Raw genomic sequence first — 20621 nt, 5'->3', positions numbered from 1 at the left:
TGGATCTGGTATTACAGGTTAATGGAGCTGAATCAGTGGGGTTCCCTCTGTGGATCTGGTATGAGGTTAATGGAGCTGAATCAGTGGGGTTCGTTGTGTGGATCTGGTATTACAGGATAATGGAGCTGAATCAGTGGGGTTCCCTCTGTGGATCTGGTATGAGGTTAATGGAGCTGAATCAGTGGGGTTCGCTGTGTGGATCTGGTATTACAGGATAATGGAGCTGAATCAGTGGGGTTCCCTCTGTGGATCTGGTATTACAGGATAATGGAGCTGAATCAGTGGGGTTCCCTGTGTGGATCTGGTATTACAGGATAATGGAGCTGAATCAGTGGGGTTCGCTGTGTGGATCTGGTATTACAGGTTAATGGAGCTGAGTCAGTGGGGTTCGCTGTGTGGATCTGGTAGGAGGATAATGGAGCTGAGTCAGTGGGGTTCGCTGTGTGTGTCAGCTCCTCTCCCAGTGTGGTGCCTGAGGGCAGAATGGCAGACCAGAAATGCTCCAGTAGTCAGTCAGTCTAGGACGTGCTTGTTCTCCTTCTCTCGCTCTGTGTGGTGCTGTCACAGCCACACAGCTCTTCTTCTCTACCGTCAAACACATGGCATACTGCGGGCGTCCACGTGCTTCCCATCTGAAACACAGGGCATACTGCGGGCGTCCGCATGCTTCCCATCTGAAACACAGGGCATACTGCGGGCGTCCGCAGGCTTCCCATCTGAAACACAGGGCATACTGCGGGCGTCCGCATGCTTCCCATCTGAAACACATGGCATACTGCGGGCGTCCGCAGGCTTCCCACCTGAAACACAGGGCATACTGCGGGCGTCCGCAGGCTTCCCATCTGAAACACAGGGCATACTGCGGGCGTCCGCAGGCTTCCCATCTGAAACACAGGGCATACTGCGGGCGTCCGCAGGCTTCCCACCTGAAAAACAGGGCATACTGCGGGCGTCCGCGTGCTTCCCATCTGAAACAGTTTGTCCATTTATGAGGACGCCATTTTGTGATGGAGAAATATATATTTCTGGAGTTATTTTGGGTGTTTACCAGCTACAGCATCTCAAGATGGACAAACGGTACTATTGCCCTTTTCTTTTCCCCTTCTTGTTTTTCTGGCGAAGGAGGAAGGTATGGCAACGTTGTGTTGCTAGGCGCCAGGAGACTCACGCTGAAGCCTTAAGGCTACTGTGAGGTATCACGGCTTCTCTCTCCTTCTGTAACGTTTACATTCTCGTTCTCTCTTCATCTCCTCCTCCCCTCTATCCCCCCTCCTCCTCTCCTCTATCCCCTCTCCTCCTCTCCTCTATCCCCCTCCTCCTCTCCTCTATCCCCCTCCTCCTCTCCTCTATCCCCCTCCTCCTCTCCTCTCCCTCCCCCTCCTCCTCCTCCCTCTCTATCCCCTCTCCTCCTCTCCTCTATCCCCCTCCTCTCCTCTATCTCCTCCTCCTCTATCCCCCCTCCTCCTCTCCTCTATCCCCCCTCCTCCTCCCCTCTCCTCCTTTCCTCCTCCCCTCTATCCCCTCTCCCCCTCTCCTCCTCCCCTCTATCCCCTCTCCTCTATCCCCCTCTTCCTCCCCCTCCTCCTCCTCTCCTCCCTCCTCCCTCTATCCCCCTCCTCCTCTCCTCTATCCCCTCTCCTCTCTCCTCCTCTATCCCCTCTCCTCCCCCTCTATCTCCTCTCCTCTATCCCCCCTCTATCTCCTCTCCTCTATCCCCTCTCCTCCTCTCCTCTATCCCATCTCCTCCCCTCTATCCCCTCTCCTCTATCCCCTCTCTTCCTCCCCCTCCTCCTCTCCTAGGTTCGTTAACATTCAGCGGCCCCTCCTCCAGTGCTGTCATCACAGGGCAGCAGTCTAATGGTTCCTCCCCCGCGGTTTCCAGTCGGTCTCTCAGCTCCTCTCTCTCCTCTAACAGCGGTAACAACCAGGAATACAGTAGGCAGCTCACAGCTCTCAACTGCTCTGTCAGGGACTGGATCACCAAGCACGTCAACGGAAACCCTCTCTGTGACCTAAACCCCATCTTCAGGGACTATGAAAAGCACCTGGCCAGCATCGATAAGAAGTACGGAGGGACTGGAGCTGCTGTGGTGGTGGACGGAGGCTCAGAGAGCAGTAGCAGAGCAGAGGAACCAGAGGAGAAGCGGGCAGTCAGTACACCACCCTCCTCCAGCACCGCCGGCCCGACCGCCGCGCCCCCGGTGTTCTCCTTCAGTAAGGACAAGGACGGCAGAGCCCCGGTGGACAGCCCAGCCGCTCCTGCTCCGATCCCCGCTGGCATCAGCTTTAGCTTGGGCCAGAAGGGGAACAGCTCAGTGTTGGGGACTCTGAGCACCGGAGGAGCTCCTAGTGTCTCCTCCTCCTCCCTGTTTGGAGGCGCTGCTCCTCCTGCCTTCTCCTTCAGTGGGGCCAAAGCGGAGGCTGCCCCCACCCAGACCACAGGTACAATATGGAGGGTGTTATGTAGGGTACCTGGTGATATGGTGCTGTTAGACCACAGGTACGATATGGAGGGTGTTATGTAGGGTACCTGGTGATATGGTGCTGTTAGACAACAGGTACGATATGAAAGGTGTTATGTATGGAGGGTACCTGGTGATATGGTGCTGTTAGACCACAGGTACGATATGGAGGGTGTTATGTAGGGTACTTGGTGATATGGTGCTGTTAGACCACAGGTACGATATGGAGGGTGTTATGTAGGGTACCTGGTGATATGGTGCTGTTAGACAACAGGTACGATATGGAAGGTGTTATGTATGGAGGGTACCTGGTGATATGGTGCTGTTAGACCACAGGTACGATATGGAGGGTGTTATGTAGGGTACCTGGTGATATGGTGCTGTTAGACAACAGGTACGATATGGTAGGTGTTATGTATGGAGGGTACCTGGTGATATGGTGCTGTTAGACAACATACTCAGAATGTTACCTGGTGATATGGTGCTGCTAGACAACATACTCAGAATGTTACCTGGTGATATGGTGCTGCTAGACAACATACTCAGAATGATACCTGGTGATATGGTGCTGCTAGACAACATACTCAGAATGTTACCTGGTGATATGGTGCTGTTAGTGATAGACAACATACTCAGAATGTTACCTGGTGATATGGTGCTGATAGACAACATACTCAATGTTACCTGGTGATATGGTGCTGATAGTGATAGGCAACATACTCAGAATGTTACCTGGTGATATGGTGCTGCTAGTGATAGACAACATACTCAGAATGTTACCTGGTGATATGGTGCTGTTAGTGATAGACAACATACTCAGAATGTTACCTGGTGATATGGTGCTGTTAGACAACATACTCAATGTTACCTGGTGATATGGTGCTGATAGTGATAGGCAACATACTCAGAATGTTACCTGGTGATATGGTGCTGCTAGTGATAGACAACATACTCAGAATGTTACCTGGTGATATGGTGCTGTTAGACCACAGGTACGATATGAAAGGTGTTATGTATGGAGGGTACCTGGTGATATGGTGCTGTTAGACAACAGGTACGATATGGAGGGTGTTATGTAGGGTACCTGGTGATATGGTGCTGTTAGACAACAGGTACGATATGGAAGGTGTTATGTATGGAGGGTACCTGGTGATATGGTGCTGTTAGACCACAGGTACGATATGGAGGGTGTTATGTAGGGTACCTGGTGATATGGTGCTGTTAGACAACAGGTACGATATGGTAGGTGTTATGTATGGAGGGTACCTGGTGATATGGTGCTGTTAGACAACATACTCAGAATGTTACCTGGTGATATGGTGCTGCTAGACAACATACTCAGAATGTTACTTGGTGATATGGTGCTGCTAGACAACATACTCAGAATGATACCTGGTGATATGGTGCTGCTAGTGATGGACAACATACTCAGAATGATACCTGGTGATGTGGTGCTGCTAGACAACATACTCAGAATGTTACCTGGTGATATGGTGCTGTTAGTGATAGACAACATACTCAGAATGTTACCTGGTGATATGGTGCTGATAGACAACATACTCAATGTTACCTGGTGATATGGTGCTGATAGTGATAGGCAACATACTCAGAATGTTACCTGGTGATATGGTGCTGCTAGTGATAGACAACATACTCAGAATGTTACCTGGTGATATGGTGCTGTTAGTGATAGACAACATACTCAGAATGTTACCTGGTGATATGGTGCTGTTAGACAACATACTCAATGTTACCTGGTGATATGGTGCTGATAGTGATAGGCAACATACTCAGAATGTTACCTGGTGATATGGTGCTGCTAGTGATAGACAACATACTCAGAATGTTACCTGGTGATATGGTGCTGTTAGTGATAGACAACATACTCAGAATGTTACCTGGTGATATGGTGCTGCTAGTGATAGACAACATACTCAGATTGTTACCTGGTGATATGGTGCTGCTAGTGATATACATCATACTCAGAATGTTACCTGGTGATATGGTGCTGTTAGACAACATACTCAGATTGTTACCTGGTGATATGGTGCTGCTAGTGATATACATCATACTCAGAATGTTACCTGGTGATATGGTGCTGCTAGACAACATACTCAGAATGTTACCTGGTGATATGGTGCTGTTAGTGATAGACAACATACTCAGAATGTTACCTGGTGATATGGTGCTGTTAGACAACATACTCAGAATGTTACCTGGTGATATGGTGCTGTTAGACAACATACTCAATGTTACCTGGTGATATGGTGCTGATAGTGATAGGCAACATACTCAGAATGTTACCTGGTGATATGGTGCTGCTAGTGATAGACAACATACTCAGAATGTTACCTGGTGATATGGTGCTGTTAGTGATAGACAACATACTCAGAATGTTACCTGGTGATATGGTGCTGCTAGTGATAGACAACATACTCAGATTGTTACCTGGTGATATGGTGCTGCTAGTGATATACATCATACTCAGAATGTTACCTGGTGATATGGTGCTGTTAGACAACATACTCAGATTGTTACCTGGTGATATGGTGCTGCTAGTGATATACATCATACTCAGAATGTTACCTGGTGATATGGTGCTGCTAGTGATAGACAACATACTCAGAATGTTACCTGGTGATATGGTGCTGCTAGACAACATACTCAGAATGTTACCTGGTGATATGGTGCTGATAGACAACATACTCAGATTGTTACCTGGTGATATGGTGCTGTTAGTGATAGACAACATACTCATAATGTTACCTGGTGATATGGTGCTGCTAGACAACATACTCAGAATGTTACCTGGTGATATGGTGCTAATAGACAACATACTCAGATTGTTACCTGGTGATATGGTGCTGTTAGTGATAGACAACATACTCAGAATGTTACCTGGTGATATGGTGCTGCTAGTGATAGACAACATACTCAGATTGTTACCTGGTGATATGGTGCTGTTAGTGATAGACAACATACTCAGAATGTAACCTGGTGATATGGTGCTGCTAGACAACATACTCAAATTATTACCTGGTGATATGGTGCTGCTAGACAACATACTCAGAATGTTACCTGGTGATATGGTGCTACTAGACAACATACTCAGAATGTTACCTGGTGATATGGTGCTGCTAGACAACATACTCAGAATGTTACCTGGTGATATGGTGCTACTAGACAACATACTCAGAATGTTACCTGGTGATATGGTGCTGCTAGACAACATACTCAGAATGTTACCTGGTGATATGGTGCTACTAGACAACATACTCAGAATGTTACCTGGTGATATGGTGCTACTAGACAACATACTCAGAATGTTACCTGGTGATATGGTGCTGCTAGACAACATACTCAGAATGTTACCTGGTGATATGGTGCTGCTAGACAACACACTCAGAATGTTACCTGGTGATATGGTGCTGCTAGTGATAGACAACATACTCAGAATGTTACCTGGTGATATGGTGCTGTTAGACAACATACTCAGAATGTTACGTGGTGATATGGTGCTGTTAGACAACATACTCAATGTTACCTAGTGATATGGTGCTGCTAGACAACATACTCAGAATGTTAATTGGTGATATGGTGCTGATAGACAACATACTCAGAATGTTACCTGGTGATATGGTGCTGATAGACAACATACTCAGAATGTTACCTGGTGATATGGTGCTGCTAGACAACATACTCAGATTGTTACCTGGTGATATGGTGCTGTTAGACAACATACTCAGAATGTTACGTGGTGATATGGTGCTGTTAGACAACATACTCAATGTTACCTGGTGATATGGTGCTGCTAGTGATAGACAACATACTCAGAATGTTACCTGGTGATATGGTGCTGATAGACAACATACTCAGAATGTTACCTAGTGATATGGTGCTGCTAGTGATAGACAACATACTCACATGCAGGTTTTTAATCCCAGATTAAACCTCTATCAGATCTCACATTCAGGTTTTTAATGCCAGATTAAACCTCTCTAAAATCTCACATTCACGTTTTTAATGTCAGATTAAACCTCTCTAAAATCTCACATTCAGGTTTTTAATCCCAGATATTAAACATCTATTAGAGCTCACATTCAGATTTTTTAATGCCAGATTAAACCTCTCTAAAATCTCACATTCAGGTTTTTAGTCCCAGTGATTTAAATCTCTTTAAAAAAAATCACATTCAAGGACTTAAATCTCTCCATTTTAATCACATCCAAGAGGCTGAGCTCACATGTAAGGTCATTGTGGAAAATAAATAGTGTATTTTGTAAATGTTCTTCGTGTAAAGTGGATTTAGGCCGAATGTTTTTGTTTCATCTGTCCATTTGGTTATCAGAGACTAAAACACAGTGTTGCATGCTCCGTCTCTTCCTTGTCGTCCCGTAGATGAAAACGGGGAGGAGTCGGATGAACCTCCCAAAGTGGAAGTCCAGGAGATTAAGGAGACTGACGCGTTCTACTCCAAAAAGTAGGTCTCCTTTTACAGAAACATTTAAAAGTATGGCTCTATACATCTGTAGGATCTGTCTTCGAATTACCCTATGGGATGTATTATGGGATGCATTATGGGATGCATTATGGGATGCATTATGGGATGCATTATGGGATGCATTATGGGATGCATTATGGGATGCATTATGGGATGCATTATGAGATGCATTATGGCATGCATTATGGCATGCATTATGGGATGCATTATGGGATGCATTATGGGATGCATTATGGGATGCATTATGGGATGCATTATGGGATGCATTATGGGATGCATTATGGGATGCATTATGGCTCACGGTTGACAGACGCTCTTGCAGTGTTATATTTATATTAGAACTGTACAATGGGGGCGGCAGGGTAGCCTAGTGGTTAGAGTGTTGGACTAGTAACCGGAAGGTTGCAAGTTCAAATCCCCGAGCTGACAAGGTACAAATCTGTCGTTCTGCCCCTGAACAGGCAGTTAACCCACTAGGCCGTCATTGAAAATAAGAATTTTGTTCTTCACTGATTTGCCTAGTTAAATAAATGTAAAAAAATATCTATATATTCTTATGCTTATGAAACAGTAAATAAAACAGTGAATTAACTCAATGCGTTTGTATTTGTTACACACGTCCAGTATTTTTCAGAAATCTTCCAAACGATGAACTTGACGTTAGTCGTGTGTGTGTGTGTTCCAGGTGTAAACTGTTCTATAAGAAAGAGACGGAGTTCAAGGAGAAGGGAGTTGGAACGCTGCATCTGAAAACCACCTCAGACGGAAAGACACAGCTGCTAGTCCGCGCTGACACCAACCTGGGTATGTTATTAAACCTGATTAAACCTTATCTAGAGACCGCTGACACCAACCTGGGTATGTTATTAAACCTGATTAAACCTTATCTAGAGACCGCTGACACCAACCTGGGTATGTTATTAAACCTTATCTAGAGACCGCTGACACCAACCTGGGTATGTTATTAAACCTTATTGAACCTTATCTAGAGACCGCTGACACCAACCTGGGTATGTTATTAAACCTTATCTAGAGACTACTGACACCAACCTGGGTATGTTATTAAACCTTATCTAGAGACCGCTGACACCAACCTGGGTATGTTATTAAACCTTATCTAGAGACTACTGACACCAACCTGGGTATGTTATTAAACCTTACCTAGAGACTACTGACACCAGCCTGGGTATGTTATTAAACCTTATCTAGAGACTACTGACACCAACCTGGGTATGTTATTAAATCTTATTAAACCTTACCTAGAGACTGCTGACACCAGCCTGGGTATGTTATTAAACCTTATCTAGAGACTGCTGACACCAGTCTGGGTATGTTATTAAACCTTATCTAGAGACTGCTGACACCAACCTGGGTATGTTATTAAACCTTATCTAGAGACTGCTGACACCAACCTGGGTATGTTATTAAACCTTACCTAGAGACTGCTGACACCAACCTGGGTATGTTATTAAACCTTATCTAGAGACTACTGACACCAGCCTGGGTATGTTATTAAACCTTATCTAGAGACTGCTGACACCAGCCTGGGTATGTTATTAAACCTTACCTAGAGACTACTGACACCAACCTGGGTATGTTATTAAACCTTACCTAGAGACTACTGACACCAACCTGGGTATGTTATTAAATCTTATTAAACCTTACCTAGAGACTGCTGACACCAGCCTGGGTATGTTATTAAACCTGATTAAACCTTACCTAGAGACTACCGACACCAACCTGGGTATGTTATTAAACCTTACCTAGAGACTACCGACACCAGCCTGGGTACGTTATTAAACCTTACCTAGAGACTACCGACACCAGCCTGGGTACGTTATTAAACCTTATTAAACCTTACCTAGAGACTACCGACACCAGCCTGGGTATGTTATTAAACCTTATTAAACCTTACCTAGAGACTACCGACACCAACCTGGGTATGTTATTAAACCTTACCTAGAGACCGCTGACACCAGCCTGGGTATGTTATTAAACCTTATCTAGAGACTACTGACACCAGCCTGGGTATGTTATTAAACCTTACCTAGAGACTGCTGACACCAACCTGGGTATGTTATTAAACCTGATTAAACCTTACCTAGAGACTGCTGACACCAGCCTGGGTATGTTATTAAACCTTATCTAGAGACTGCTGACACCAACCTGGGTATGTTATTAAACCTTACCTAGAGACTGCTGACACCAACCTGGGTATGTTATTAAACCTGATTAAACCTTACCTAGAGACTGCTGACACCAGCCTGGGTATGTTATTAAACCTTATCTAGAGACTGCTGACACCAACCTGGGTATGTTATTAAACCTGATTAAACCTTACCTAGAGACTGCTGACACCAGCCTGGGTATGTTATTAAACCTTATCTAGAGACTGCTGACACCAGCCTGGGTATGTTATTAAACCTTATCTAGAGACTGCTGACACCAGCCTGGGTATGTTATTAAACCTTATTAAACCTTATCTAGAGACTGCTGACACCAGCCTGGGTATGTTATTAAACCTTATCTAGAGACTGCTGACACCAACCTGGGTATGTTATTAAACCTTACCTAGAGACTACTGACACCAGCCTGGGTATGTTATTAAACCTTATTAAACCTTATCTAGAGACTGCTGACACCAGCCTGGGTATGTTATTAAACCTTATCTAGAGACCACTGACACCAACCTGGGTATGTTATTAAACCTTATCTAGAGACCGCTGACACCAGCCTGGGTATGTTATTAAACCTTATCTAGAGACTACTGACACCAACCTGGGTATGTTATTAAACCTTACCTAGAGACTACTGACACCAGCCTGGGTATGTTATTAAACCTTACCTAGAGACTGCTGACACCAGCCTGGGTATGTTATTAAACCTTACCTAGAGACTACTGACACCAACCTGGGTATGTTATTAAACCTTACCTAGAGACCGCTGACACCAGCCTGGGTATGTTATTAAACCTTACCTAGAGACTGCTGACACCAGCCTGGGTATGTTATTAAACCTTACCTAGAGACCGCTGACACCAGCCTGGGTATGTTATTAAACCTTATCTAGAGACCGCTGACACCAGCCTGGGTATGTTATTAAACCTTATCTAGAGACTACTGACACCAGCCTGGGTATGTTATTAAACCTTACCTAGAGACTACTGACACCAGCCTGGGTATGTTATTAAACCTGATTAAACCTTACCTAGAGACTGCTGACACCAGCCTGGGTATGTTATTAAACCTGATTAAACCTTATCTAGAGACCGCTGACACCAGCCTGGGTATGTTATTAAACCTTACCTAGAGACCGCTGACACCAGCCTGGGTATGTTATTAAACCTTATCTAGAGACCGCTGACACCAGCCTGGGTATGTTATTAAACCTTACCTAGAGACTGCTGACACCAGCCTGGGTATGTTATTAAACCTGATTAAACCTTACCTAGAGACTGCTGACACCAACCTGGGTATGTTATTAAACCTTACCTAGAGACTGCTGACACCAACCTGGGTATGTTATTAAACCTTACCTAGAGACTGCTGACACCAGCCTGGGTATGTTATTAAACCTTATTAAACCTTACCTAGAGACTACTGACACCAGCCTGGGTATGTTATTAAACCTTATCTAGAGACCGCTGACACCAGCCTGGGTATGTTATTAAACCTTACCTAGAGACCGCTGACACCAGCCTGGGTATGTTATTAAACCTTATCTAGAGACCGCTGACACCAACCTGGGTATGTTATTAAACCTTATCTAGAGACCGCTGACACCAACCTGGGTATGTTATTAAACCTTATCTAGAGACCGCTGACACCAACCTGGGTATGTTATTAAACCTTACCTAGAGACCGCTGACACCAACCTGGGTATGTTATTAAACCTTATCTAGAGACCGCTGACACCAACCTAGGTATGTTATTAAACCTTATCTAGAGACCGCTGACACCAGCCTGGGTATGTTATTAAACCTTATCTAGAGACTACTGACACCAGCCTGGGTATGTTATTAAACCTTACCTAGAGACTGCTGACACCAACCTAGGTATGTTATTAAACCTTATTAAACCTTACCTAGAGACTACCGACACCAGCCTGGGTACGTTATTAAACCTTACCTAGAGACTACCGACACCAGCCTGGGTACGTTATTAAACCTTATTAAACCTTACCTAGAGACTACCGACACCAGCCTGGGTATGTTATTAAACCTTATTAAACCTTACCTAGAGACTACCGACACCAACCTGGGTATGTTATTAAACCTTACCTAGAGACCGCTGACACCAGCCTGGGTATGTTATTAAACCTTATCTAGAGACTACTGACACCAGCCTGGGTATGTTATTAAACCTTACCTAGAGACTGCTGACACCAACCTGGGTATGTTATTAAACCTGATTAAACCTTACCTAGAGACTGCTGACACCAGCCTGGGTATGTTATTAAACCTTATCTAGAGACTGCTGACACCAACCTGGGTATGTTATTAAACCTTACCTAGAGACTGCTGACACCAACCTGGGTATGTTATTAAACCTGATTAAACCTTACCTAGAGACTGCTGACACCAGCCTGGGTATGTTATTAAACCTTATCTAGAGACTGCTGACACCAACCTGGGTATGTTATTAAACCTGATTAAACCTTACCTAGAGACTGCTGACACCAGCCTGGGTATGTTATTAAACCTTATCTAGAGACTGCTGACACCAGCCTGGGTATGTTATTAAACCTTATCTAGAGACTGCTGACACCAGCCTGGGTATGTTATTAAACCTTATTAAACCTTATCTAGAGACTGCTGACACCAGCCTGGGTATGTTATTAAACCTTATCTAGAGACTGCTGACACCAACCTGGGTATGTTATTAAACCTTACCTAGAGACTACTGACACCAGCCTGGGTATGTTATTAAACCTTATTAAACCTTATCTAGAGACTGCTGACACCAGCCTGGGTATGTTATTAAACCTTATCTAGAGACTACTGACACCAGCCTGGGTATGTTATTAAACCTTACCTAGAGACCGCTGACACCAGCCTGGGTATGTTATTAAACCTTATCTAGAGACCACTGACACCAACCTGGGTATGTTATTAAACCTTATCTAGAGACCGCTGACACCAGCCTGGGTATGTTATTAAACCTTATCTAGAGACCGCTGACACCAACCTGGGTATGTTATTAAACCTTACCTAGAGACCGCTGACACCAGCCTGGGTATGTTATTAAACCTTACCTAGAGACTGCTGACACCAGCCTGGGTATGTTATTAAACCTTACCTAGAGACCGCTGACACCAGCCTGGGTATGTTATTAAACCTTATCTAGAGACCGCTGACACCAGCCTGGGTATGTTATTAAACCTTATCTAGAGACTACTGACACCAGCCTGGGTATGTTATTAAACCTTACCTAGAGACTACTGACACCAGCCTGGGTATGTTATTAAACCTGATTAAACCTTACCTAGAGACTGCTGACACCAGCCTGGGTATGTTATTAAACCTGATTAAACCTTATCTAGAGACCGCTGACACCAGCCTGGGTATGTTATTAAACCTTACCTAGAGACCGCTGACACCAGCCTGGGTATGTTATTAAACCTTATCTAGAGACCGCTGACACCAGCCTGGGTATGTTATTAAACCTTACCTAGAGACTGCTGACACCAGCCTGGGTATGTTATTAAACCTGATTAAACCTTACCTAGAGACTGCTGACACCAACCTGGGTATGTTATTAAACCTTACCTAGAGACTGCTGACACCAACCTGGGTATGTTATTAAACCTTACCTAGAGACTGCTGACACCAGCCTGGGTATGTTATTAAACCTTATTAAACCTTACCTAGAGACTACTGACACCAGCCTGGGTATGTTATTAAACCTTATCTAGAGACCGCTGACACCAGCCTGGGTATGTTATTAAACCTTACCTAGAGACCGCTGACACCAACCTGGGTATGTTATTAAACCTTACCTAGAGACCGCTGACACCAACCTGGGTATGTTATTAAACCTTATCTAGAGACCGCTGACACCAACCTGGGTATGTTATTAAACCTTATCTAGAGACCGCTGACACCAACCTGGGTATGTTATTAAACCTTACCTAGAGACCGCTGACACCAACCTGGGTATGTTATTAAACCTTATCTAGAGACCGCTGACACCAACCTAGGTATGTTATTAAACCTTATCTAGAGACCGCTGACACCAGCCTGGGTATGTTATTAAACCTTATCTAGAGACTACTGACACCAGCCTGGGTATGTTATTAAACCTTACCTAGAGACTGCTGACACCAACCTAGGTATGTTATTAAACCTTATTAAACCTTATCTAGAGACTGCTGACACCAACCTGGGTATGTTATTAAACCTTACCTAGAGACCGCTGACACCAACCTAGGTATGTTATTAAACCTTATTAAACCTTATCTAGAGACTACTGACACCAACCTGGGTATGTTATTAAACCTTACCTAGAGACTACTGACACCAGCCTGGGTATGTTATTAAACCTGATTAAACCTTACCTAGAGACCGCTGACACCAACCTGGGTATGTTATTAAACCTTACCTAGAGACCACTGACACCAACCTGGGTATGTTATTAAACCTTATCTAGAGACCGCTGACACCAACCTGGGTATGTTATTAAACCTTATCTAGAGACTACTGACACCAGCCTGGGTATGTTATTAAACCTGATTAAACCTTACCTAGAGACCGCTGACACCAACCTAGGTATGTTATTAAACCTTACCTAGAGACCGCTGACACCAGCCTGGGTATGTTATTAAACCTGATTAAACCTTATCTAGAGACCGCTGACACCAGCCTGGGTATGTTATTAAACCTTATCTAGAGACTACTGACACCAACCTGGGTATGTTATTAAACCTGATTAAACCTTATCTAGAGACTACTGACACCAACCTGGGTATGTTATTAAACCTTACCTAGAGACCACTGACACCAACCTGGGTATGTTATTAAACCTTATCTAGAGACTACTGACACCAGCCTGGGTATGTTATTAAACCTTATTAAACCTTATCTAGAGACCGCTGACACCAGCCTGGGTATGTTATTAAACCTTATCTAGAGACTGCTGACACCAGCCTGGGTATGTTATTAAACCTTACCTAGAGACTGCTGACACCAGCCTGGGTATGTTATTAAACCTTACCTAGAGACCGCTGACACCAGCCTGGGTATGTTATTAAACCTTACCTAGAGACTACTGACACCAACCTGGGTATGTTATTAAACCTTATCTAGAGACTACTGACACCAACCTGGGTATGTTATTAAACCTTACCTAGAGACCGCTGACACCAGCCTGGGTATGTTATTAAACCTTATCTAGAGACTGCTGACACCAGCCTGGGTATGTTATTAAACCTTATCTAGAGACTACTGACACCAACCTGGGTATGTTATTAAACCTTATCTAGAGACTACTGACACCAACCTGGGTATGTTATTAAACCTTATCTAGAGACTACTGACACCAGCCTGGGTATGTTATTAAACCTTATTAAACCTTACCTAGAGACTACTGACACCAGCCTGGGTATGTTATTAAACCTTATTAAACCTTACCTAGAGACTACTGACACCAACCTGGGTATGTTATTAAACCTTATCTAGAGACTACTGACACCAGCCTGGGTATGTTATTAAACCTTATCTAGAGACTACTGACACCAGCCTGGGTATGTTATTAAACCTTACCTAGAGACTGCTGACACCAGCCTGGGTATGTTATTAAACCTTATCTAGAGACCGCTGACACCAGCCTGGGTATGTTATTAAACCTTATCTAGAGACCGCTGACACCAGCCTGGGTATGTTATTAAACCTTACCTAGAGACTGCTGACACCAGCCTGGGTATGTTATTAAACCTTACCTAGAGACTACCGACACCAGCCTGGGTATGTTATTAAACCTTATCTAGAGACTACCGACACCAGCCTGGGTATGTTATTAAACCTTATCTAGAGACTACCGACACCAGCCTGGGTATGTTATTAAACCTTATCTAGAGACTGCTGACACCAGCCTGGGTACGTTATTAAACCTTATCTAGAGACCGCTGACACCAGCCTGGGTATGTTATTAAACCTTACCTAGAGACTGCTGACACCAGCCTGGGTATGTTATTAAACCTTACCTAGAGACTGCTGACACCAGCCTGGGTATGTTATTAAACCTTATCTAGAGACCGCTGACACCAGCCTGGGTATGTTATTAAACCTTATTAAACCTTACCTAGAGACCGCTGACACCAACCTGGGTATGTTATTAAACCTTACCTAGAGACTGCTGACACCAGCCTGGGTATGTTATTAAACCTTACCTAGAGACCGCTGACACCAGCCTGGGTATGTTATTAAACCTTATCTAGAGACCGCTGACACCAGCCTGGGTATGTTATTAAACCTTATCTAGAGACTACTGACACCAACCTGGGTATGTTATTAAACCTTATCTAGAGACTGCTAACACCAACCTGGGTATGTTATTAAACCTTACCTAGAGACTACTGACACCAGCCTGGGTATGTTATTAAACCTTACCTAGAGACTACTGACACCAGCCTGGGTATGTTATTAAACCTTATCTAGAGACTACTGACACCAACCTGGGTATGTTATTAAATCTTATTAAACCTTACCTAGAGACTGCTGACACCAGCCTGGGTATGTTATTAAACCTTACCTAGAGACTACTGACACCAGCCTGGGTATGTTATTAAACCTTATTAAACCTTATCTAGAGACCGCTGACACCAGCCTGGGTATGTTATTAAACCTTACCTAGAGACTGCTGACACCAGCCTGGGTATGTTATTAAACCTTACCTAGAGACTGCTGACACCAGTCTGGGTATGTTATTAAACCTTACCTAGAGACTACTGACACCAACCTGGGTATGTTATTAAATCTTATTAAACCTTACCTAGAGACTGCTGACACCAGCCTGGGTATGTTATTAAACCTTATCTAGAGACTGCTGACACCAGCCTGGGTATGTTATTAAACCTTATCTAGAGACTACTGACACCAACCTGGGTATGTTATTAAACCTTATCTAGAGACTGCTGACACCAGCCTGGGTATGTTATTAAACCTTACCTAGAGACTGCTGACACCAGTCTGGGTATGTTATTAAACCTTACCTAGAGACTGCTGACACCAGCCTGGGTATGTTATTAAACCTTACCTAGAGACTACTGACACCAACCTGGGTATGTTATTAAATCTTATTAAACCTTACCTAGAGACTGCTGACACCAGCCTGGGTATGTTATTAAACCTTACCTAGAGACTACTGACACCAGCCTGGGTATGTTATTAAACCTTATCTAGAGACCGCTGACACCAACCTGGGTATGTTATTAAACCTTATCTAGAGACTACTGACACCAGCCTGGGTATGTTATTAAACCTTACCTAGAGACTACTGACACCAGCCTGGGTATGTTATTAAACCTTATCTAGAGACCGCTGACACCAGCCTGGGTATGTTATTAAACCTGATTAAACCTTATCTAGAGACTGCTGACACCAGCCTGGGTATGTTATTAAACCTTACCTAGAGACTGCTGACACCAGCCTGGGTATGTTATTAAACCTTATCTAGAGACTACTGACACCAGCCTGGGTATGTTATTAAACCTTATCTAGAGACCGCTGACACCAACCTGGGTATGTTATTAAACCTTATTAAACCTTATCTAGAGACTGCTGACACCAACCTGGGTATGTTATTAAACCTTACCTAGAGACCGCTGACACCAACCTGGGTATGTTATTAAACCTTATCTAGAGACTGCTGACACCAGCCTGGGTATGTTATTAAACCTTATCTAGAGACTACTGACACCAACCTGGGTATGTTATTAAACCTTATCTAGAGACTACTGACACCAACCTGGGTATGTTATTAAACCTGATTAAACCTTACCTAGAGACCGCTGACACCAACCTGGGTATATTATTAAACCTTACCTAGAGACCGCTGACACCAACCTGGGTATGTTATTAAACCTGATTAAACCTTATCTAGAGACTGCTGACACCAGCCTGGGTATGTTATTAAACCTTATTAAACCTTACCTAGAGACTGCTGACACCAGCCTGGGTATGTTATTAAACCTTACCTAGAGACTACTGACACCAGCCTGGGTATGTTATTAAACCTTACCTAGAGACTACTGACACCAGCCTGGGTATGTTATTAAACCTTACCTAGAGACCGCTGACACCAGCCTGGGTATGTTATTAAACCTTACCTAGAGACCGCTGACACCAACCTGGGTATGTTATTAAACCTTATTAAACCTTATCTAGAGACTACTGACACCAGCCTGGGTATGTTATTAAACCTTATTAAACCTTATCTAGAGACTACTGACACCAGCCTGGGTATGTTATTAAACCTTATTAAACCTTACCTAGAGACTACTGACACCAGCCTGGGTATGTTATTAAACCTTACCTAGAGACTGCTGACACCAGCCTGGGTATGTTATTAAACCTTATTAAACCTTACCTAGAGACTGCTGACACCAGCCTGGGTATGTTATTAAACCTTACCTAGAGACTGCTGACACCAGCCTGGGTATGTTATTAAACCTTATTAAACCTTACCTAGAGACTGCTGACACCAGCCTGGGTATGTTATTAAACCTTATTAAACCTTACCTAGAGACCGCTGACACCAGCCTGGGTATGTTATTAAACCTTTCCTTATTAAACCTTATTAATTTTTTCCCTATTAAACCTTATCTAGAGACCTAGACTGTACTCAGTGGTGTGAAAGATACCAACCTCAGTATGTTATTAAAATATAGAACTTTAATTTACTAAGTCTTATTAAACCTTACTGCATTAAACCGTATTAAACCTTACCGTATTAAACCTTACTGCATTAATCCTTACTAAACCTTACTGCATTAAGCCTTATTAAACCGTATTAAACCTTACTGCATTAAACCTTATTAAACCGTATTAAACCTTACTGCATTAAACCTTATTAAACCTTACCGCATTAAGCCTTATTAAACCGTATTAAACCGTATTAAACCTTATTAAACCTTACTGCATTAAGCCTTATTAAACCTTACTGCATTAAGCCTTATTAAACCTTATTAAACCTTACTGCATTAAGCCTTATTAAACCTTACCGCATTAAGCCTTATTAAACCTTACCGCATTAAGCCTTTAAACCTTAAACCTTACCGCATTAAGCCTTATTAAACCTTACTGCATTAAGCCTTATTAAACCTTACTGCATTAAGCCTTATTAAACCTTACTGCATTAAGCCTTATTAAACCTTACTGCATTAAGCCTTATTAAACCTTACTGCATTAAGCCTTATTAAACCTTACTAAACCTTACTGCATTAAGCCTTATTAAACCTTATTAAACCTTACTGCATTAAGCCTTATTAAACCTTATTAAACCTTACTGCATTAAGCCTTATTAAACCTTATTAAACCTTACTGCATTAAGCCTTATTAAACCTTATTAAACCTTACTGCATTAAACCGTATTAAACCTTACCGCATTAAACCGTATTAAACCTTACTGCATTAAGCCTTATTAAACCTTACTGCATTAAACCGTATTAAACCTTACTGCATTAAGCCTTATTAAACCTTACTGCATTACGCCTTATTAAACCTTACTGCATTAAACCGTATTAAACCTTACTGCATTAAACCGTATTAAACCTTACTGTATTAAACCTTATTAAACCTTACTGCATTAAACCGTATTAAACCTTACTGCATTAAGCCTTATTAAACCTTATTAAACCTTACTGCATTAAGCCTTATTAAACCATATTAAACCTTACTGCATTAAGCCTTATTAAACCTTATTAAACCTTACTGCATTAAGCCTTATTAAACCTTACTGCATTAAGCCTTATTAAACCTTATTAAACCTTACTGCATTAAGCCTTATTAAACCTTACTGCATTAAGCCTTATTAAACCTTATTAAACCTTACTGCATTAAGCCTTATTAAGCTTTATTAAACCTTACTGCATTAAGCCTTATTAAACCTTACTGCATTAAACCTTATTAAACCGTATTAAACCTTACTGCATTAAGCCTTATTAAACCGTATTAAACCTTACTGCATTAAACCTTATTAAACCTTACTGCATTAAACCTTATTAAACCTTACTGCATTAAGCCTTAGTAAACCTTACTGCATTAAACCGTATTAAACCTTACTAAACCTTACTGCATTAAGCCTTATTAAACCTTACTAAACCTTACTGCATTAAGCCTTATTAAACCTTATTAAACCTTACTGCATTAAGCCTTATTAAACCTTACTAAACCTTACTGCATTAAACCTTATTAAACCTTACTGCATTAAGCCTTATTAAACCTTACTAAACCTTACTGCATTAAGCCTTATTAAACCTTATTAAACCTTACTGCATTAAGCCTTATTAAACCTTATTAAACCTTACTGCATTAAACCTTATTAAACCTTACTGCATTAAACCGTATTAAACCTTACTGTATTAAACCTTATTAAACCTTACTGCATTAAACCGTATTAAACCTTACTGCATTAAGCCTTATTAAACCTTACTGCATTAAGCCTTATTAAACCTTATTAAACCTTACTGCATTAAGCCTTATTAAACCTTACCACATTAAGCCTTATTAAACCTTACCGCATTAAGCCTTATTAAACCTTACTGCATTAAGCCTTATTAAACCTTACTGCATTAAGCCTTATTAAACCTTACTGCATTAAGCCTTATTAAACCTTACCGCATTAAGCCTTATTAAACCTTATTAAACCTTACTGCATTAAGCCTTATTAAACCTTATTAAACCTTACTGCATTAAGCCTTATTAAACCTTATTAAACCTTACTGCATTAAGCCTTATTAAACCTTATTAAACCTTACTGCATTAAGCCTTATTAAACCTTATTAAACCTTACTGCATTAAGCCTTATTAAACCTTACTGCATTAAGCCTTATTAAACCTTACTGCATTAAACCTTATTAAACCTTACTGCATTAAACCGTATTAAACCGTATTAAACCTTACTGCATTAAGCCTTATTAAACCTTATTAAACCTTACTGCATTAAGCCTTATTAAACCTTATTAAACCTTACTGCATTAAGCCTTATTAAACCTTACTGCATTAAGCCTTATTAAACCTTACTAAACCTTACTGCATTAAGCCTTATTAAACCTTATTAAACCTTACTGCATTAAGCCTTATTAAACCTTATTAAACCTTACTGCATTAAGCCTTATTAAACCTTATTAAACCTTACTGCATTAAGCCTTATTAAACCTTATTAAACCTTACTGCATTAAACCGTATTAAACCTTACCGCATTAAACCGTATTAAACCTTACTGCATTAAGCCTTATTAAACCTTACTGCATTAAACCGTATTAAACCTTACTGCATTAAGCCTTATTAAACCTTACTGCATTACGCCTTATTAAACCTTACTGCATTAAACCGTATTAAACCTTACTGCATTAAACCGTATTAAACCTTACTGTATTAAACCTTATTAAACCTTACTGCATTAAACCGTATTAAACCTTACTGCATTAAGCCTTATTAAACC

General features: G+C 42.1%; 1 protein-coding gene across 2 annotated transcripts in view; it reads left to right on the top strand.

Annotated features, from left to right (window-relative positions):
• Window positions 1-20621, top strand: part of LOC135515603 (nuclear pore complex protein Nup50-like) — a 43034-nt gene that overhangs the window by 15208 nt on the left and 7205 nt on the right. For both annotated transcript variants that reach the window (XM_064939225.1, XM_064939224.1), the window contains 3 exons: window positions 1801-2442; window positions 6861-6942; window positions 7649-7767. In XM_064939225.1, coding sequence (XP_064795297.1) covers window positions 1801-2442; window positions 6861-6942; window positions 7649-7767 — 843 coding nt within the window. The remainder of the gene's footprint in view (window positions 1-1800; window positions 2443-6860; window positions 6943-7648; window positions 7768-20621) is intronic.

The sequence above is a fragment of the Oncorhynchus masou genome, chromosome 27 (genome assembly GCF_036934945.1).
Source record: "Oncorhynchus masou masou isolate Uvic2021 chromosome 27, UVic_Omas_1.1, whole genome shotgun sequence".
Taxonomy (NCBI): Eukaryota; Metazoa; Chordata; class Actinopteri; order Salmoniformes; family Salmonidae; genus Oncorhynchus; species Oncorhynchus masou.
Note: the sequence above shows the minus strand (reverse complement) of the source record. Positions and strands in the feature narration are given on the sequence as shown.